The sequence below is a fragment of the Chenopodium album genome, chromosome 2, assembly GCF_948465745.1.
Source record: "Chenopodium album chromosome 2, dcCheAlbu1.1, whole genome shotgun sequence".
Lineage (NCBI taxonomy): Eukaryota > Viridiplantae > Streptophyta > Magnoliopsida > Caryophyllales > Amaranthaceae > Chenopodium > Chenopodium album.
This window is the reverse complement of record NC_137835.1, coordinates 73,095,109-73,117,100: the sequence shown is the minus strand read 5'-3', so window position 1 is coordinate 73,117,100 and position 21,992 is coordinate 73,095,109. Positions and strand designations below refer to the sequence as shown.

At 33.7% G+C, this 21,992-nt stretch overlaps 2 protein-coding genes across 2 annotated transcripts; both read right to left on the bottom strand.

Moving 5' to 3' along the window:
- Window positions 1-71: 71 nt before the first annotated feature.
- On the bottom strand, window positions 72-8,760 carry LOC145587310 (dual specificity protein phosphatase PHS1-like). The gene is made up of 11 exons (XM_081644044.1): window positions 8,202-8,760; window positions 7,920-8,009; window positions 7,642-7,787; window positions 6,048-6,252; window positions 5,385-5,558; window positions 5,143-5,303; window positions 3,726-4,779; window positions 2,206-2,352; window positions 1,872-2,099; window positions 905-1,062; window positions 72-651 (listed from the first exon to the last, which is right to left on the bottom strand). Exons 1-11 carry the CDS (start codon window positions 8,250-8,252, stop codon window positions 294-296), a joined length of 2,772 nt encoding a protein of 923 aa, XP_081500170.1. The 5' UTR covers window positions 8,253-8,760; the 3' UTR covers window positions 72-293.
- A 464-nt stretch (window positions 8,761-9,224) lies between these two features.
- LOC145600498 (serine carboxypeptidase-like 45) lies at window positions 9,225-13,486 on the bottom strand. The gene is made up of 10 exons (XM_081656387.1): window positions 13,117-13,486; window positions 12,848-12,949; window positions 12,270-12,365; window positions 12,022-12,114; window positions 11,828-11,907; window positions 10,858-11,142; window positions 10,614-10,738; window positions 10,415-10,507; window positions 9,822-9,939; window positions 9,225-9,708 (listed from the first exon to the last, which is right to left on the bottom strand). Exons 1-10 carry the CDS (start codon window positions 13,427-13,429, stop codon window positions 9,559-9,561), a joined length of 1,455 nt encoding a protein of 484 aa, XP_081512513.1. The 5' UTR covers window positions 13,430-13,486; the 3' UTR covers window positions 9,225-9,558.
- Window positions 13,487-21,992: the final 8,506 nt, after the last annotated feature.

The following is a 21,992-nucleotide window of genomic DNA, read 5'->3' as shown; positions in this document are numbered from 1 at the left end:
CCCATGTTGTTTCATAATAAACTGATGTTAATTTATGATGAACTGCACGAAAACTTCTGATACACCGTATGTGAAGCCTGGGTTACCCTGCCATAACTCAAAATCAAATATATTCTGTTTATGCAACCCCGTATATATTGTATGTTACCCAACTGATGGAACCTTGAAAGCGGATGTTACAATGGGAATTTTACATTATCCTGCTCCATCTTTACTACAGATACTAAACCTAAAATAGTGGTACAATTGCTTACACTGGTTGCTAGTAATAGTACAACAAAATGTTAAATATACTATTCCAACATCGAGGGTGATTCTCTTTGAGTAGGACTAACACTACCTCCTCGACTAATCTTGAGTGCTCTTATTGCTTTCTGTATTTCCATCGTCATAGCACTGTCTACGCTACCTGATGACAGTTTCTTATGTGATTTTTGCAAATGAAGTTTTAGTGAACTACTGCTCAGCCCAACATTCTTCCCACATATAGGGCAAACTTTCATGGAAGGTTTCCTCTGTTGCCACTCCATTGAAACCTTCCCATGCAGTGATTTATCCCAATCCTGTAAAATCTTAGCAAACCCATCGTTTGGCTGGGCTCGCCGGTGAGCTTTCTTCAGCCTATTCCATGCTTCTAACAAAGTCAAGTTCCTGTATCAAAATAAACCTGTAGGTTATTCTCAGAAACCCACATAAGTTTATAATCACTAGTGTCGTCAGTTTTCTTGTCCTTTTAATTGTGCGCAGGACGAAGCAGGGCAATAGACATGAATTTCAGGCAATCAGTCAGGAAAAGTAGTGGCGACAAAGTAATCAAGGGTGGCAACTACTTTCGTGAGTCATGACAGGAATTACAGTTACAAATCTTAAATTTATAGGACACAATAGTATCAATTCAACTTACTTCTTCTGCATGAGATAGGCAAGAACCACTGTCGCGCTTCTACTTCTTCCTTCAAAGCAATGAACCAAAACCTTCCCATTTGTTTTCTCAACATTGTCTATGAAGTCACTGGCTTCGTTGAAAATAATACTGATGTTTGAATCTTCCTCATCACTAATCTGTCCCATTAAGTGATACAGCATGAAAAGCAGAAAAAAAATAAGCATTTCCAAACAATAACTAGCTTCAGTGTACTTGACAAATACTTCGTAATTCATAATGGGTGTATTGATGCACCATCAACATATTTTCATCTAAGAGGGAACTTACAAAGAAGGTAGTTACGATTTGCAATGCAGTAAACGTCTTGTTTAAGTTCTTTTACCATATATAAACTAAAGCTGATACCTTCACATCTTCAATTTAATGATCATGCAGGTTTTGTTAAGAACTGAAAATATGGACTAATCTACTTAGAATTCTTTACAGTAAATATGCTCTATGATCACAGTCTCTTTTGAGTTATTATTTAATTAAGCTAAAGTAATATAATTCCTCTGTTCCAATTTACTTCCAAGTTCCAACCTATGTTGCACAGCCTCGGATTTGGGAGTCGTGTCCAACATGGTGCCAGATCCTCCAACACTCCAGATTTTATAAAATTTTATATAAGGTAGTTCTGCAGTAGTATTTACTATTTAGGTGTCGTGTCATAGTTTCACTTTCACGTTTACCAATGCATAACTTGACCATTGATATCTTCAATTATGATTAAGTAAAAATTATCAAAAGTTGACATTATAACAGTATATATTGAGACAAATCTAATAAGATAACACTTGACTAAATGTCTATTTATTGCCTTACATATCAATCAATAAAGAAAGTCAAATAGAACTATGTGAATAATGTCAAATGTTCGATTGTTGCGAGTAAAATGGAACAGAGGAAGTATATATAACGGGAGGGAGGTTGGGATGTTACTTACTGAAAAGTTTTGATATTTAAACAGGTCGAGGAACTGTGAGTCTGATTGTCCAATTTCATTTGAGCAAAGGCAGAGTACATGTGTGATTCCTAGATGCTGGAGTGTGAACACAGATCTTGCAGCCAGTGCTCCGCTTATGAACAAATTATCTGTAATTAATGATGGCTTTTCTGTGTTGGCAGCATCAGATATCAGTGAGATCCTCTCAAGGATATGCTCCAGCCTAACCTGCAATTTTACATAGATTCACAGCAAAATTTTTATACCATCAACTTTAAAACGAATATTCAGTGATCAATAATATAAATATACAAGTGGACAAATTGGTTCACACCTTTAACTCATAAGCATCAACCACCGTGTTATTATCACTCCCCTCAAAAAAACCAGAATTAAAATTATTTTCATAACATAATTTGACTACATCATTGCGTAGCGTATCATTCCACAGTTCCAGTTCCTTACTCAGTTCAGCATCAACCTGAAAATATTACAGAGAACTTTCAAATTTGCATGAATAAGAAGCTTGTTCGTCAAAAAGCTACAATCTAAACAGCTAGAGGTTTGGGTACAACCATACAACTTGCAAAAGAAACTTCTTGGAGATATACATATGATAAAGTATCTACACGAAATTGAGGAAAATATATAAACATAATGATAACTAGTGAAGTCAGAGAAAAAGTAAGCCATTGGTAGCAAAATTTCTTATATTCAGCTATACACTTCATGGATATTTAAATCCAACTCTTTCAGCTAGAAGTTCAAATACCTATAGCCTAGATTCAGAAGAGTTCCATTTGTAAATAATCAATGCATGAGACAGGAACTTTTCAAGAACATATAGAGTGCTACACAACCATGCCAGATCACAAATTATCATTTACAAAAATAAATTTATAAGGCAAAAAATGAGTTTGATTTTAGAAAAAAAAAAAAAAAAAAGAACTGAAAATAGAGAAACATAGAGTTTAATTTTCAATAATTAAGCAAAGTAAATTGAATATATCGTTTTATAAAAATTAGAAAATGCTTGAAAATATTTTAAACAAGAGCCAATTATTATATAATTAAAAGTTAAAAATTAGACTTTTGGTTTGATCCTACTTATGTCATTATGTGCGTATCAACAGTACAGTTTCATTCAATTAATTTGTGCACAATGGGAACTATAATGGGGCGTAAGAAGTGACACCTAAAACATTAAATCTAGATTTATTTTAATTCATGTGTGATAGTAGAGACTAGTGAAATAAGATAGAATATGTGAGCTAAACAAATCCTATTCATGTTGAACAAGAAGACTTATAGTATGACTTTTAGATGAAAAATCTATAGGACGGTTTATAATTCCCGATCATATTATAAACAACATTTTACATACTCGTGCAATACTAACAAGATGGACAATGCACGGGCTTAACAGCTAGTAGCATTCTATAGTTAACAAGAATTCTAAAATCAAGAATTTCTTTCATTTGTATAAGCCTTTTTGCAAAGTTACTTCCCACACTTTAGAACTCAAACGAGTCATCCACGTATAAATTACTAACCTATCCGTTTATCATTACAAAAGTATACTCTGCAGCTCTTCTAAATAGATTTTTATACTCCGTATTTTTTTATTGATAAATGCCTTTCCAGAAACTAGCCACCTATAAAGTATAAACTACAAAAGGGCATGTTACCACCCTTGCCAGACTCAATGAATTCATCTACACCCAGAATTTGCCTGTTCTTAACAGAATATATAATTTGGAGAAACGTGAAACACACAGGTCTATTCAAAACTTTTTGGACTGGTATGCAAGTTGTCAACTGTCACCCTACATATTTGAGAAACGTGAAACACACCTTTGCATATTTATGGAAGTCTCGGAGCTTTGTTGTTAAGCGCAAGCAACGAACAGCCTCACCACTCCATTTTGCATACTTTCCCTGGGAGCTTTCTCGCGAGCTGGGAGAAATAGAGTCGGAATGATCCTTAGGTCCTGAAGATGATTGCTTGTCATTTGAGACTGGAGTACTATCGTGTGCTGTGTGTTCCTTTGTATGCGAAGCGGGTGAAGAGAAATGGACTCCGGCAGATTTCGGTGACTCAGGGACCATAAAATCCTCTTTATCTGATTCCCCAGCAGAATTTCGGTTAACTATACTCATAAAAGCGCGTAAAACTGTATCCAGCTTTTGGTTCAGAGTAAGCAGGAACATATGAAAACCCTGCATGTCCCTTAGAGCAGCACGAAACCCAATCCGGAATGCTTGGACAATGGACTTCATCTCAATAGAACAATCATTTATGTTATCAGCTTCAGGATACCCTAATTTACCTCCTGATATTTCATATAGCAGATGTGAAGAATATGTGGAGCTATTCAGAAGCAGCTCCACTAACCTTGGATAGTTTGCCTGGTCATTAGCACGTTTCCCAGCTGGAGGTCTTCGAGGAACACCAGAGTCAATGGCTACAATATTAAAATCCGTATCACCCACTTCATCCATATGTTGATCTTCCACAAGTACTCTGCTGGATATTGGCGATTTCATAACATCAGTAAGATCAGACTTTTGTGACTTCATTTTAGTATTATTAGGGTCCAATCTGCTATCAACAGAATTTGCCCTTCTCTCTTTCTGCAGAGCCCTGACCACTCTTGGTCTGAAACGTTTCATTGCAGAATCATATGCATCCTCCAACAAGTCCTTATTTGCAGAGACATTTTTGTCAGCAAACAACAAATTAGCAAAATTGCCACGCCAGCCTAGCTGCTTACAAGGCAATCTATCTTCATTCCTGATAACAAGGTCTAGCATCAATATCCTGCCAAGAGCTGATGCTATCTTCTCTGCAGCATCTCTGGAATTGAACGCAATTTGATTCTCCAACAAAGGGGAACCATGTACATAACTGCAAAAACAAAAATAAATAAGTGTCACTGAGAAGATGGGATTCAAAGCTCTAAAAAAAATATTGATTTGCAGCGTGTTAACATAATTTCAGAAATTCCCATCCCAATGTTCCCACTATAGTCCCTACAGACTATGTAGGGTGTGGTTAGAGAGATTCCGTCTCATTATAGCCCAAAATCTAAGTCTAATATAGCTACAGTAGCCAAGGCAAACTCTCCACCCTTTTCTTGTTTGTTGGATTTATAAGATTGTCATAAGCAAGCTTCTAAAGAGAAAGAAATGTAAAGTTTTAGATCTGCATAAAATTCCTGCTTCTAGCATTACAAACTATGTCCACAAACACACACATAGAGGGGCATACTTCATTAAGAAAAGGCATCGGCTAAGTTCAAGAGCTTCAAGAAGCTCAGAGCATGTCACTTCGCCAACTTCATCTCTCTCTGAAACAGCTACTTCTCTGGCTTTTTCAGCAGCCTCTTTTATGCGAAGCCACTCTGAGCTGGTGTTATGAATGACTCTTGCCTAAAATGAACAAAGCTTATTATGAAGCAATCTCATACAGCCAGCTATAGAGTCAGATATTCAAATGTAAGAGAAAACAACCTGAGGTATTCGAACTCCAAGCCACTTTGCTAATTCATAGCCAAAGCGTTCTGATTGTGTGGCCATTCTTGATGAAGAAAACTTTATCACAGCAGCAGTTTCTCGTACTTTGCAATCATCATTAACAGTTTTAAACAAAGCAAAGAAGACAACTCCACCAGAGTTGACAGTCACCTATAGTGAGGATGTTAAGAAACATTATGGATTATTTTCAATTCAAAAGGTAACAAAGACATATAAGCTGTAACCCCCACCCAAAGTAAGAGACCAGCTACTTAGGTCGCAAAACAATCCAGACTCTGAAATGGACCATATGTTAACAATGAGAAGAGATAGATATGCAGTGTTAATAACTCATTCAAAATATTGTACACAACCATTTAAATAAAATTTAGCCAACAAAAAGAAGGGAGACTCAGAGTTGTCCATGAAAGTCATATGATAGCCACTACACATAGAACAATTTCAAATGGTTTTGTAACTGAATCCCACACGAAAGTAGACAAAAGATTAAAAATAAAAGTTGCATCCAACGAGAAGCTCATTAAGAAAAAATTATTAAACTCTTCTAAACTTCAATGACTCCTTGATTCTATTTTAAAATATGTGTCACCAATGTTTCCTCGATAAAAATAAATAAATACGAAGTAAATGATTCGTTACCTCCAGGGCTTTACTCATATCATCATCAGATTGGTCAGTGCTGCCACTGTGCTCTGTGTGATGAAGTGAAGAGAGGTTGTCCCAACAAAAGGTGCTTGATTCAATGTCCAACATAGCTGCTTTGCCAAGCCTTTCCCAAAGATTGATTTCAGTAGCTTGTTCGGAGGGTGAAGAGTCTATTTGGCCAGTAGCTGATTCACCTGCTCTGTGAAAATAGAATTTTGACATTAAATTAAAGTATTAAACATACAAGGTTAAAGATTTTTGTCACAAATTGCCTCTAGAAATGGTTTCACCTAATATTCTATGCCAATTGATAAGAATGAAGGAAACATTTTCCAAATGTAAGAATTCTCTTCAAAATATCACTATTCATAACATGGTCACTAAAAGGACTACACAGTGAAAAGGACACGCATTGCCAATGGATTAGAAATCTCATTTATCAAGTAGCTGCATCAGTTGTGAAATGGAAGCTTCAGATCTATAACTATAGTTTACAACAGATAGAATCTTCAGTCACCATGTAGCAAAAATAGATCATGATAATCAAATTTCCAAGAACGTTGCCTAATAATTAATCCTAAATCATGTTCATGTTGACAAAAGTATTAAAGTAAAGCAACAATATTAGCACCATAGGTGTGCTATCTGCTCAGCAATCCTGGACACATCAATACAAATTCTGATCATTATTATTTCTCATTGATGAAGAACATGATGCTTCTGTGCTACAATCATATGACTAGCATCTAACAGCCTTAACCAACTATAAAAAGATGGGTTGTGGACTTGTGGTCACTAAGCCAGGATTCTGAATAGCAGCTATTCGTCTTGGCAAATTGTGCCAAGTATTCAGCTTTCAATTATATAAAGTGCCTCACAAAGCAACCCCTCATCACTACAAGGAGATAATTGTGGAATATATTGTTTATCTGAACACAGATTAGAAGTAAGCACAAAAGCAGAGCTTAAGCTTATACATCTAGGAACTTTACTACAATGATACAGCTATCAAATTGGCTGTTTTATGAAATTTCAAAATTAATATAAAGGGGGGAAAACACACAACTGCTACTGTAATCAGTCAAGATTGTACCCAAGACCTCTCAAGTAATAAAATACCCAGTATACAATAAGGATATTGTCTACATTCACAGTGATAAATTTTTATCTATAGTACCCTTAACAGGATAAAATTCTGAGATAAACAATTTGCCTATTATTTTTCTACAACATGTTGATCACTTGTACTCTTTCCATCCGCCCACATTTGGTTACATTGAGTGAGGTCAAAATAAGTAGCAATATGTATTCTCTCAAGATCACTTCAAAGGATTTGTATATGTTGTGTGTTGTCTAACTCTATCATTTCCCTTGTCAGATTTCAGCAAGATATACTATGTTGGCATGTTGTCAATGATAGTTTTGCCAACTATGTTTAACAAAAAAAGGGCATTTTGGCTCCGTTGATGAGGATGAGGATGCAAATAACAGTTTTTGACAACACAAAGATGTTTGATTATTTTGGTAATACAATGTCTGATAAAGCTAGCAAAACAAACAAGGTTATGAGATTGGACAAAGGGAATACCTCAAGGGCTTATCAAGATCCAAACTCGGGGGGCGGTGAGGGAAGCCGGAAGACCGATACTGAGCGGTTCGCTTACGAACCAATTCCAACCATTGTGTGAACCTATAAGCCGGGCCAGCAGTCAAGTCACCCAACATATACAACACCTGCATTCCATTCCATTCCATTTATTCGATCACATCAAACTCCCATTTCACCGATCAACAAATCAAGCCCAATACTAAAATCAAATTTTAAAATAAAACAAAAACCCAAATCAAGAATTTCAAGAAACAAACCCTAGAAGTAACAGTAAGCGGTAAAGGGGTTTCAGGCTCATCAAATCCAAATTCAAATTCCTTGCTTCTTTGATCTTCCTCTTCTCTATCCTGCAAATTCGACATACATACAATTCAAAATACAAAATACCCAATTAAAATCAAATCAAATCAACTCCATTCTAGTTTAAACCTAATCAAATTTCAGAAATTTCAAAGCTTAATTTCTAGAAAGATTGTAACTTTTCATACTAATACTCATCAGAGAGTACGAGAATATTTATAGGAGAGAGAAAAATAAACCTGGAGCATGGAAATGATGATTGGATCCTGCTTTTGTTCTTCATCTGTCATTTTTATTTATTTATTTTTTTAATTTTTTTGGGAGTTGATGGATTCAAATGAAATGGGCAACTGATATTCAGACAGATGTTGAGTGTTGGTAGTTTGTTTTTGAAAGATAGCAGTTTTTGAACATTTTCCCGCTTTTTTTGGGAAAAAATGGTGATCAAGTTTTGGTGTTGCTGAAGTTGGGAGTTTAAGGAAGAGGGGTTTTGCAGGTTTTCAGATCTTCTATAGATACTACCAAAAATGGCGGGGAACACTCACAGAAATTTAGGTGTTGTCCAACTTTGATCTAATTGGATCTGATTTGGACTTAAACCTCACTCGCTAAAAATAGGACGTAAACTGACTTAATATCTTAAAATCTCATTTTATAAATTTAATTAGACCCTACGACATAATCAAATTTGACACAAGTTTTATCTAAAATATACGGAGTAATAAATTGTTGGTAAATAAAATTTAAAAGTTGATACTCCGTAGTATTGTAGAGACTAAAATGTATCTGCCTAAAATAAAATCAATGATGGAACATATATGATACCCATTGAATAATTGATCAATATTATTTATTTTATCATTTTCTTTAACCTTTTAAAGTTACCCAAATCCATAAATATTAAACATTTTCTCTTCTCATAACCTTAGTTCGAAACCGAGCTTATCTGATTTTCGAGCCTTGGAATTTTTACATGAAACTTCTAACAATCCTTAACTCACACTTGAAAGTTAAAGTTAGCCAATTTTTTATGCTCATATATGTAGTTCACATAATAGATGCTTAATAACTGTAATTGTGGATTTGGCACTAATAGTAATAAATGCAAAATGACAATTTCTAATGAGCTTAGCTTTTACTCATAAAAATATTATCTTAATTGACATAGAAGACAGTAAGTCAACATGAGATTGAGAATATGACAATTCTAAAACAAAAAATAAATAAATAAATAAAGTGAACGTAATGAAAGAAGTCATAGATGTAGAAAAAAGGAGTTTTATTCATTCTTTTTCTCTTGGATTCCTTTTGTACAAAACTTGAGCAATCAACACTCAAACCACACACACAGGAGACAGGCACTCACTTCCTTAAACTAAATACTCAAAATTCCCTTTTCCCTATTTGACCTTTTTTGCTAGGTCAGAAAAGGCCACTCATTTTTTTTTTTTTTTCCTTCTGTTTCAACTAACATAACACAAAGAAGCAATTTTACTTTACAATTTCCAACTTAATCTAATTAAATTTTGAAAAAAAAAATAATCACTATCCCTTTTTGCCATCTTAAAGATTTTAAATTTTTAGAATGAGATAAGTTTAAAGCATCTGAGGAAGGGGCCTGCTTTCAAGAAAGGACTTGAACAACACAAGTGATCTCGCCGGCTGAGAGTAAGGAACTTCATGTGCTGCCCCTCGAACGGTAGCAAATGATAATATATTCCCATATGATTCAGTCCATCCACCCACCTGCATTATCAATGCACATTAGGTTGATTAGATATCAGACTTGGTTATTAATTGAATGGATTACGAACTGGAAAACATCATAAGGATATGTATAAACAGCTTTATATTCTAACCTGTTCACCAGCAAACCAAACTCGGTATGGAGTGGTTGTGTTCAGCCGTAGTTTCCCAGCTAGTTGATGCACAAGTGTGCGGCTTCCAGTTAGTGGAATAACTGAATCTTGATCCCCGCTGTTATGATCATCCAAGTTTAACAACAAAGTCAGTATTCACCAATTCTCTACCGCGCATGTTAGCCATGAGACTTAAATATGAGAAATCAGTTTTACACTTGCAACACCGTAGTGTACTCTAATTTCTAGGATCCTCTTTGTTAGAACACAGTTTGATACTCGACTCACAAATTTGGAATGCAAAGTAGGGCGGATTGAAATCACTCTAATAAGCTAGACCAGATTGCTCGGGTAATTAATCAGGATTGGGCCAAATGTATTGTAGACCATGATTGGTCTTTGGCCTGCCTGATCCCAGGAGCCAGGGCCAAATTTGGCTGACTTTTTTTTTTGTCACGGTCCCGCCCATAATGAACACTCTAATGTAAAGTATGACTTTTCAAGTACTAACATCATTTCCCTTTTGACACTAATAACTTGTATGGAACTTTTAAACTTTTTAAGAGCATAAAATGCTTAAAAAAACTTTATACCTGTAAACTAAGACAGGGATTCCATTCTTGACAAGTGATCCTACAATGGTTATTGTGGGTATCTCTACATCAAGGAGCTGATAATCCAATATGCTGCCATCAAAAAAAAAAAAAAAATTAAAGACTGTTACTTAATTGCATGTTTAAATGTCTACAACTTAGACAAAAAAAAAAAAACTTGTAGAAAAGAGAACTTTACTTGCTGCACACAGTCCATTGACGAACATTAACTAGTCGGGCATGAAGAGCCTTTTGAACACCTTTCCGGTTCAAGTAGCTCACGGTCTCATCCTCGATACAGACATCTATGCTCTCACCGTTTGACTGAAAGTTATGACCACAAAATGCAAATTGCTTTAATGTACCAAATGAGTGCAATTTACTGGAAAATTAGAACCCTTTTTTGTTTGAAGAAATTATAAAAGGTTGGAGGATCATGTTACCTCCTGAGGACTAATGATCTTAGATTGAGATAGCACAGAAGATATACAAACGTCGAGGGTAACATCATACTTGTCCACAAATTTGCTTGTTTCCATACCAACTTGCCTCATCACCTTGGAACATACTGGTGAAACATATCCTCGATAATACTCACTCACATATCTTGAATAATTGCAGGCTTTGGTAAAAATTTTGTAGGTTGAATCCGATATTAATCCGTGTGACCAGAAATACTCTGCCCTCGAGTTGAAATCCGTAGCAAACTCCAAAACCGGGTTTCCAAGCTGCATTATATCATTCCATAACACCCATGTTTAGGAAACTTTTTTCTCTTAGAAGACATAAAAATGATTATAAATTGTTGCCCTGTAGTTTTGCTAATAAGGTCAATTATTACCATTACTTTACGATGTGTCGTGGGAGTGTGAGAACTAGGAAGTTTGTGTACAATGGCCACATTCTAATTTTAGCAATCATGAAAGAAAAAAAAAAGGATAGTTTGACATGAATAAACCCAAATATTACCATCTCAATTTCTGGGTGTCTTCTCAAAAAGCCGAAGTGACACAATTCTCTTACATAGGTAAAAATATTTACCCAACAACAAGGTGAAAGATACTTTGGACTAAGGTTCCAATCTATTCAGCTTATTTTGACTGGTTTAATATTTCATACACTATTTCAGACAAAATAAGTTTTTTTCCGACAATTTTATACACAAGCAAGTTTTCAAACAAAATAAGTTTTGATTTAGATAAACATATATAGACAATATAAGTTTTACAACCCATTTATGAGAATAATCCAAAAATTGTTATTTTTGTGAGATAATCAAAAGTTCAGATTAGATAAACAAGAAGAATGATTGGCTAAAACCTGACATTAATCATAATATTCTTCTTATAAAAATATTACTTTAATTAAACCCTTTTCAAATAGTATGAAAATAAGCATGAATTTGACACATACCGCAACTCCTTTCAAGTTAAACACTTTCTCCTTTTTGTTGAATTGGACCATCAGATTTGCAAGTTGAGGAATATAATGGCCTACATCATTTAATATAATAACTCAGAAAACCATGTGATATGCACCAAACAAAATTTTAATTTCTAAGTTTTATTTCATATACAATTTTATTTTTAATATAAGAAAATTTATACCTGCATAACTTTCTCCTGTTATGAACAGATCCCTGTGTTTATACTGTGGAAATTTGTTAAACCATCTTCTCAGAAAAACTAAGTTGTCCCTGGCTTAACACACAAAATTCATAAACAAATTTAGAACATTTATAAAAGGAAAGCATACAAATTTAATCTCATCTCAAAAATAGAAACTTTATAATATAATGGGTATATATTAAAATGTTCAAATATTTACATAATTCTGTTTTCTGCAGCAAAAATACCTGTAACAGCATCACTAACTGCATCGTATCCAGTAATGTCAACTGAGTAGGAATACCCAACTCCCACAGGTGTCTCCAAATACAACATATTAGCTTCTGCAAAACCACATTATACCCAAAAAAAAAAAAAAACTATTAGTTGTTACAATAATTTGAATACACTACTCGGGATTTAGTTGTTACATTACTCGTCAGTCTAACAAAAACTATCAACGTGACTATTAATTCCGAACTGATAAACTTACAATCACTACACTATCACCGTGACTATTAATTCGAAACTGGCAGTTTAACGAACACTATCAACGTGACTATTAATTCTAAACTAATAAACTAACAATCACTACACTATCACCGTGAGTCCGTGACTATTAATTCGAAACTGGCAGCTTAACAAACAATTACCAACGTGACTATTAATTCTGAACTGATAAACTACAATCATTACACTATCACCGTGACTATTAATTCGAAACTGGCAGTTTAACGAACACTATTAACGTGACTATTAATTTCAGACAGGTTATCAAACAATAACACTATCAACGTGACAATTAATTCCGGAAAAATTAATTTACCTCTGTTCCAGCTGTGTTCATTTTTCACCAGGATATTCCCTTTAGGCCTGAAAGGTCCATTTTCAGAAAATGCACCAACCCCGAGGGAAGAACAACCGGGTCCTACACCCACAACAATTAAAATAACAACAACAAAAAAACGGTAAATTCACAAAATGTACAAAAAGGAATATTTGTCTGAAATTCAGCTTTTAAAAATTTTATATTTTTCAATAAATTAAACTGTACAACTTTTGAGTAAAAAAAAATAAAAATTGAAGGAAACCAACCTCCATTGAGCCAGAGAACTAAAGGTTTAGAAGAAGGATCAATCTCAGCTTCAACAAAGTAGTAAAACAGTGATTTATGCTTCTTTTGATCAACAGTAACATACCCAGCAAATTGTTTGAAATTGACTTTGGGTTGACCAGGTAAATTTACTATCAAATCACTTGAATTTGAGTTTGAAAAATGATGGTGATGGTGTGGAAGTTGATTTCCACTTACATTCTTGTGAAACAAGCAAATTTGTGCAAGAAAAAGAATTGTAGTACAAATAGCAATTCTTGTAACAAGATTAAAAGAAGAAGAAGAAGAAGACATTGAATTTGTTTTTGGTGGGGGTGTTTTTAGGAGAGAGAAAAGGAGGAAAATGGAGGTGGGATTTGTGTTTGTTTGGGGTTGTGGTGTGATGTGGGTGTGTTGTGGGAAAGAAGTTAAAATAGGCTAGTTGGGTTGTCTTTTGTTATGATTACATTTTTAGCTTTTTTATTTTGTGAGTGTGGTAAAGGGCTAACATAATAAAAAGGTTTTTTTTTTTTTTTCAATTTTTTTTTTTATTTTTATTTTTAATGGTAGGTAGGGATCTTAATAGAGCTTAACTTTTAGGTCTTGTTTAGTTGACACAGGAGTTAAATTCACAATTTTACGTAGTATGAAGTTATAATTTATGAAAAGTTATTTTCTGAAAGAACTTGTCTAGAATTTTCTTAATTTGTATGGTTATTAATAATAGAATTTAAAATTCTTATGAATTTTGATTGATTAGGAGACTTGGTAATTACTTTTCATTTTTTGTGAAAAGTTGAAATTTCCATGAAATCTCACTTTCTCCATTTTTCCAATTAGGTGCAAATCAAACAATTATCCAACTTATCAATTTTCATGAATTTTAACTTCCCCCCTTTCATGTCGTCAACTAAATAAGGCTTCAATTTTTATGTTAAATAATAAAAGAAAGATATGAGACTCCTGATGTCCAAGAACCTCAATTGGTAAGATTTGAACTTCATACATCAAACATATAAAGAATAGACTTGATTAACAACATAAAATGTGTAAAGTAGAAATTCGTAGGAATTTATAAATTAGATACTCGTTTGGTAGACCTTTAAAAACAAAAATAAAGAACTAAATAAATTATCCACCCCCTTAGGTCATGTTCTGATTTACTGAACTGGGCCGAACTGAATTGATTAGAGCTAAAATGAACTTAACTGAAATAAATTAGGATTTAGAAACTGAACTGAATTGAATTGATTAGAGATGAAGTAAATTTTTTAAGAGAGAAGGAAACTAGGAACTGAATTGGAACTGAACTGAACTGAAATTAAATTGATAGAACATGCCCTTAGTCAATTAAAATTCATATTACCAACTAAATAAATTTAGAAACTTCTTAAAATTTTCATTAAAATATACCTTTTAAAAATTATAATTTCTTATAGAAATTGAATGTTCATATCAAGTAAACGATGCCTAAGAGTTTTACTAAGCAAATCGAGTCTTAGGGGTGGTTAAAGTAAAGAAATACTATTGGGTAGATGAGAAAACTAAAAAATTGTGGGGCTTGTGCTTATCTGGGATTTTTGAGTAAGCATACATGTGGGGTCACATATTATTTGTTTTGATAAAACTAAAGGAGAGTGTGCTTGTTGTTGCTTTGGAAATGTCATCATTTTTTTTTACTGTGTTTGGGCTAATTCTTGTGTAATTAATAGCAAAATTTATGATTATGAGAAACAATTAGTCAAAGAAGGATCTTGCATATAATCACTGGCATGCTCATTGCTGTTTAGGGAGGATTTATAATTTGACATGGGCCATGCCAATGTGTAGCCAATGTAGGTTCGAAGGTTAGTTGTTTAGGCTTTGATACAAAATTGGTCTAACTAAGGCAGAAGCCCGTCGTAAGTCTAGCACAACAAGGGAGAAATGGTGATGGGTTGTGCCTAGAGTTTGGCACGAGCTTGACACGAGCATGATGAACTAATCAGATATTATTAAAGAAACTTTTTGACACAACACGTAATTAAAGATTGACATGAGTTCAACACGACACAACTTTTTTTTAATTTTCTTAAAGCACAAAACTCACTGGCACAACACATGACCTTGCACTACCCGACCCGATAGGCTAGAAGGATGTCACCCTAGGCATGGGGGCATGGCCCAAAGTCTTTCCACTCTATTTACTACTCATGGCACAATATAAATGAAACAATATAATATTTAAGAGACCAAGAGAGTGTATAAAACACCCACCTTAACCCAAAATCTATTATTAGGTCAATATATATGATTTATATATGCGTGTTTTGAACAAAGAAAATGATGTACAAAAACAGTAAAGAATTTGACAGCATGCAAATGGAGTATTTGCTTTAGATAGCTTATATGAGAAGATGTATGATGATGATGACTTGTAGAAGTGAGTCACTTTTAGTTGTCAAATTTCACTTTTAGATGTTATTCTTCTTGGTTGAGCCTTGTAGATTTGCAATATTCATGTATGTCAGAATCGGATATTTCATAAGATATCTGCTCCAATTCTTGCCGTAGGGTATATGCATGCATCATAAAAGCCTATTTCGTCAAGTCAATCTACCAAAAAGAAATTTAGCTTCTAACCACTATTCAATTTTACAATAGACCTAACCTTAATACATGGGAGTTATTATATTATGATTATTATGTACTAAATTTCAGCCCAAATTATGCCATCTTTCAAGCTTAAACCTTTTTTATTAAGTAAAAAGAATCCTTTTTTTTTTGGATGGGTGTAAAAAGAATATATCATTATGTCTTTTTTAGTTACTTGTACGCATTTGATTTTCGACTACAATCCTAACCTAGTAAAATAATTGGATACGATAGTGGAGTTTAGTTAGGTTTTGTAAGATGTTAGGGTATGTTCTGATTTATTGAAGTGAGCTGAATTGAATTGTTTACGAGAGAAGGATTGAATTGAACTGATTGAAGCTGAACTAAACTAAACTGAACTGAATTGAAATTAAGTTGAAAAGAACAGTCCCTTAAACTCTATTTGATTCAATTGAATTTGTCTACGAATATCTAAATTTATACGAAATATTATGTGAATTCATTTTCACCGTAGCAGATTATATATGTGAATATGTGATAAGTGTGACCGTACTTATTTTTCAAGTTATTTTTCCAAAATATTACAAATAAGATATAGTGATACTTTGTCCATTATTGTGACATAATCCATGTAGGTTTAATAGTAAGGACTAAGGAGCATATAACTTTTTTTTTTCGGTGAGATGAAACCACTAATTAGTAGCCCTTCATTATGACATAAATCCAAAATTAACTAGTCCCTTCACTTGTCCATTCTTCCCTTGAAAGAAACCAAAACTCAAGTGATTAACCCAAAACGTTGGAGATTGAAATTAATCTTTTATCCAATAAGTTTAGTTTAATCAAATTTGGTAGCGAGATTAGCAAAACCACATGCCTAAACAAGGAGGCAAGAGCCTAAGTAAGCACTTTTTAGTGAGCAGTTAGAGGAGTGTCTTATTATATTAAAAACACATAAATTTAATATTTAATATAAATATATAAAAGTTAGAGAATTTTTATTTTTTTCAAATAAACCACAAAGGCATCATAAATTGCAAATGATAGAGGAAAAACTCAAACTTATGAGCTATTTTACACAGGCTCACAATCTTTGCTGTTAAGACCATTTGTTGTTCACCTAAAAAAAGTTAAAGGATATATATAATACATAAGTTCAAATGAGTCCGAGTAACGAAGAAAACGCTCCAAAAATATGTATATTTTTTAAAAAAACCCTCAAAGGCCTCAATAGTCCAAAAACTATACAAATAGTGTGAAAGTGGATAGCAGAAGTAGTATAGGTAATATAGGGGGGTATCATCTTGTTCATATGGCATGCTTTGGTTGAGATTATCTTTATGTATTTATGTGGGATTAAGGTTTGTTCTCTTTGACCTTTGTGAAAAATAAAATTAAAGGTAGGACCTTATAATAATAATTATTATGAGACACCCTCAATTATGAATGGTTAATTTTACACACTACCACAAACCTTCATCATAGCTCTCTTACAATGGTCCCTCCAAATATTCAGAATTTTTGGTAGATGAAACTGTTGGATTCATCTTTTTTTCAAAAGTTGGCTTTCTTTTCTGGGTTTTTTTGGGTGTTGTAACCCACTTTATATTAATATATTAACTGCCAAATATAAGGACAAGATGGAACAACTATAAAGTATATATACTCTATATTATACAAGTAATTCATTTTGTACTATACATCATAGTACATAAGTTGGATAAACTGGGTGGAAAGCCAGGTCCTACAATTGAAGTAATCCGTATTTGATTGTTCTAAAGATTGGTTCGGATTGGATTGAATTTGATTTGGATTGATTTAATTTGTGGTGTGCTAATGATGAGATTATTTGATTCGGATTTAAGTTTATTTGGTTGTATGAAAATAGCTAAAAATTTGGTTCAAGTAATGTTTGATGTAGTTGATTAGAGATTCATCACATCGGGAGCACTTACCAAGTTACCATATGTCCATACCATTCCCACTTAATGTGTATTTTGTTCACTAGAACAAGGTCTTAACTTTCATTCAAGTTTAAAGAATCGAGCTCTAAATACGACAATACGAGCTAATAAATGAAAATAATCACTCAACCCCAATCGCTCATCAATGAAAATATGGTACTTAGGACGTGAAATCGACGAGAAATGGCAAAGCACGTATATTTCAATCTAGAAATTAAATGATCTTAAGGTAATTCAAGTTAGAAGTAATAGCTTGTTTTAATAGCTTTTTAACAAGTAGTCATCAACTCATCAACCCGTTTATAATAAGAAACTAAAAAATTATGTTCATATCAGCGTCTTGGTCAAATTAGAAAGCTTATGCCAAAAAGATTTAATTTTAACGGTTTTAGGAAGTTTGCTCTAACTCTAGCCCACTTCTAAATTCTGATTTTGTGTTTGTTTCCTATTTTGGCTTGCTCACGATAGTTGTGCTACTAATGATATTTAAAATTCTTCATTGAAGAATAATTTAGGGCTTCATTATGTTGTAACAAAAGCCATTGGTTGGAGTACAAAGTTCGTGTTTGTAGTGAAAAGTTGTCAAGCCAATTCAGACAAGATGTAACGTAACTTCGTTTTTAGAGAGAGTTAATGTGAGGGAGATTGTTGTATCTCATTCATTTTATCACTTCTTTTATCCTTCTTGAAAGTCAGGGCCTGTTCTCTTCAAATTATTGACAGTTTAGTTCTTAATTTCCTTCTCTCATAAAATATTCAATTCAGTTCAGTCAATTAGAACAGGCTCATATTGAGAAAATAGTGTGCTTATCTCATGGAGTAGCTCTTGTTGGCTAAACAACTTTTAATAGTTGATTACGTTCTTTATTTTTTTTTATTTATGATATCTAGGTCATTACAATAAAACAACAATTTTACAATGAAAAATTCCGTCGGAAAAATAGGCAATTCCGTTGGAAAGTTCTCTCTTCGTTGGAAATTTAACATTTTCTAAGGGAAATTCTGTCGAAAAATTTTCTGAAGGATCATGTTTTGCCGAAGACTGATTGGGCCAAAATTGTAAGTCCTTCGCAAAGTTCCGACGGATTTAAATCCATCATAAATAACCTTTTATGATGGAAATTCCATCAGAACCTATAACATCTCCGACGATTTATCTACCACAAGGAGTATCGAAATCCAACAATTCTGATGTAAAACTTCGATGAAATTATTTTCTGTCGGAATTGTTCCGACGGATTTAGCATCGGAATCCGAAAATTCTGTCGGAAAACTCCAACGAACTCAATTCCATGGAAATTTCGGATTTTCGACTGATTTTAATTTAGATCCGTCGGAAGCATTTCCTCAGAAATAGCCCTGTTTTTAGTAGTGTTTATTATATTTTTGTTGTCAGTGTTTTCCATTAATCAAAACACATTATCTACACTAATTGACTAGCTTAATTTTATTACAGTTCCTAACTCATAATACCTCTCTAATCAAGAATTAAGGACAAATAAAAGACCCTAAAAAAAAACCCCTCCTAAAATGCCTTGTAATGATGTCTGTATATTTATTTATTTTTTATAACATTCTAAAACTCCTAAAAGTAAGGGCCTGTTCTCACTGACTGAACTCAGCTGAACTGAACTGAGTTCAACTGAACTGAAGTGAACTGAAATGAATATTTTATAATAGAAGGAAATTAGGAGCTGAACTGAACTGAACTGAACTGAGCTGAACTGAACTGAACTGAATTTCAACGTAAGAGAACAGGCCCTAACTCTCCTCCTTCAAAACCACATTTAGGGCTTGTTCTCATACGTTGAAATTCAATTCAATTCAGTTTAGTTCAGTTCAGCTCCTAATTTCCTTCTCTTATAAAATATTCATTTCAGTTCAGTTCAGTTCAGCTGAGTTCAGTCAATGAGAACAGACCCTTATAACCTCTTCATCACCAGAATAAAAATATAATACTACTTTCGTTACAAGTTATGTGCAACGATTTAGGCAAAATGTCTAATCGTTACACATTAAAGGAGGTAGTAAAATCAAGAAGCTTCTACTATAGAGTTTTATTACATTTTAGTGGGTGCAATGTGGCTCAAAGAATAATAAGAATCTAATATGTCTAATCCAATTACCTCCAACTTTTCACCTAAAGATCAAATGTATAAGTAATTATTAAGAATGCGAACTTGGTACAATGTAAATCATTTGATGCAATCAAACTCAATTTTTCATCATGTTTTCTTACATTCATATTAGAAGGGCTAGATGAGGATTGTAATACAATGTTTACCCTACCCTTCTTCCTACCGTTTTAATCTATTGGGTATTGATCACGTGATTATTAACTAGTTTACTTGGTTACCAAATATTTAAGATCAAATTCTTTCTTCATCACTGTCTTTTATACCTCTGTCTACACCGGGATAAAAAGGTATTAATGCCACATTATCACGTCTTGTCGGTATTTTTTTAGTGCATCCTTAATTGATATATAGGAATGTTTATCAATTAACTAGCTCATTAGTACTCCTATCTGATCTGTACGCCACTTAATTAAAAACATACTCGTACTTGATAGATATGGCATACGTATAAATTGTACGGTATATGAAGTAAATCAACAACTTTTTGGTGCAGACCAAGCCATATCGTGTGTCAGGGGTTACCCGAGTTATTTTATCAGGGATTACCCGTGTTATTCAGCCAGGGGTTACACAAGTTACTCAGTCAGAGGTAATTTGAGGGGTTTGGACAGGGATTACTCGAGGGGTTCACTCGGTTAAAAAGGTTACTTGAGGGATTACTCGGTTAGGGGTTGCTCAAGTTCTCGGTTAAGGATTACTCGAGTTACTTGGTTAGGGGTTATTCGATCATGGGTTACTCGACTTACTCAGTTAGCTAGGGGTTACTTGAGTTACTCGGTTAGGGTTTATTTATGGAGTTCGGTCAGGAATTACTTGGGTTATTCGATCAAGGGTTACTTAAGGAGTTCGATCAGGTGTACTTGAGACCAGGGGTTACTTAGTCAAACGTTACTTGAGGGGTTACTCGAGGGGTTTGGCTATGTATTACTCGAGGGGTTACTCGGCCAGGAGTTACTTCAGGGGTTACTCGGTCAGGTTTAACTCAAGCAACCCTAACCGAGTACGTTGAGTAACCCCGCCAACTCGAGTAAGCCCTATCCAAGTAACTCGAGTAACCCCGACAACTCAATTAACCCTTGACGGAGAAACTCGATTAACCCCGACAATTAGAGTAACCCTTGACCGAGTAACTTGATTAACCCCTGCCATACATTACAACAGACCACGTACAAAAAAATTGTAGAAGTAAATTGGCAAAATTATGGCATGATAAGTATAACTTGGTTGGACCTTCATCATTAGAGATTTAGAGATTGAGAAAGGATCTCTGAAATTCACAACCAACCAAAAAAAAGAGCAATTGATTGTAGTTTGAATGTATATATGAACTGTCAAATCTGTGTACATGTGGGGCGCGCATTCTAGTATTCATTATAACACAGGAGAAGAATGGAAAGACAATATTTTTTTGGTTAAAGTTCTCTCATTTATCCCAAAAAATTTGAGAAAAATAACTTTTTACATACAAAAATGATCTTTTGGTACGGAGTACATTTTTTCCCTTTCTGATGATATTTACAAACACTATTGCACCCATAAATAAGAGATTACCCTCTGTTTACTTCATGAAGGGAAAAATAAAATAAAAATACAACACTTTTATTTTCACACTGGTTAATATTTTTCTTTAATTTTTTTGGACAGGAATTTTAATGTTCTAATCACTTGTTATTTATACATTGTAACATCTGTATATCAACTTTTTATATGTATTTTTTTTACGGGTTTTATAAATTAATAATAATACTCCATATTATTTGAGTTTTTGAAATTTTTCAAAAATAAATATTTAAAATCGGTCCGTCTGCCATATCAAAGTTTTAGACCGCTTTTTCCGGTCTTAACTTAATCAATCTGGTCTCTAGTTTTAAAATTCTAATTGTCTATCTTTGGTCCAATCCAGTCCATCCCAGTGTTTGATCAGTGAACAACTTTAACTCATCTATATACATATACATATATACGTATACAATTTCTCCGTTAATTATTTACAATTAAAATTCCCGACGTTGGATAACGCGCAAAATGCGAGTGAGAGATAAAAAAACATAGAAAACACTATATTATTCACGATTTATATGTTACATTTGATCATATTGTATTGTTTTTTTTTTCCACATTCTTAATCCATAGAGCAATTATTTTTCATATTTCAATATTTCTCTCCATGGACGTGTTTTG

Bases quoted from the DNA above. Each gene is read 5' to 3' on its own strand.
- LOC145600498 (XM_081656387.1), bottom strand. From the start codon at position 13,429: ATGTCTTCTTCTTCTTCTTCTTTTAATCTTGTTACAAGAATTGCTATT. The intron at 11,908-12,021 runs GTATAAATTTTC...TAAATGATGTAG, and splicing joins AACAGGAGAAAGTTATGCAG to GCCATTATATTCCTCAACTT. The intron at 9,709-9,821 runs GTTAGAATATAA...TTGATAATGCAG, and splicing joins TTTGGTTTGCTGGTGAACAG to GTGGGTGGATGGACTGAATC.
- LOC145587310 (XM_081644044.1), bottom strand. From the start codon at position 8,252: ATGACAGATGAAGAACAAAAGCAGGATCCAATCATCATTTCCATGCTC. The intron at 6,253-7,641 runs GTATTCCCTTTG...CTATTTTCACAG, and splicing joins GATCTTGATAAGCCCTTGAG to AGCAGGTGAATCAGCTACTG. The intron at 5,304-5,384 runs GTTGTTTTCTCT...TGTTCATTTTAG, and splicing joins TTGGAGTTCGAATACCTCAG to GCAAGAGTCATTCATAACAC.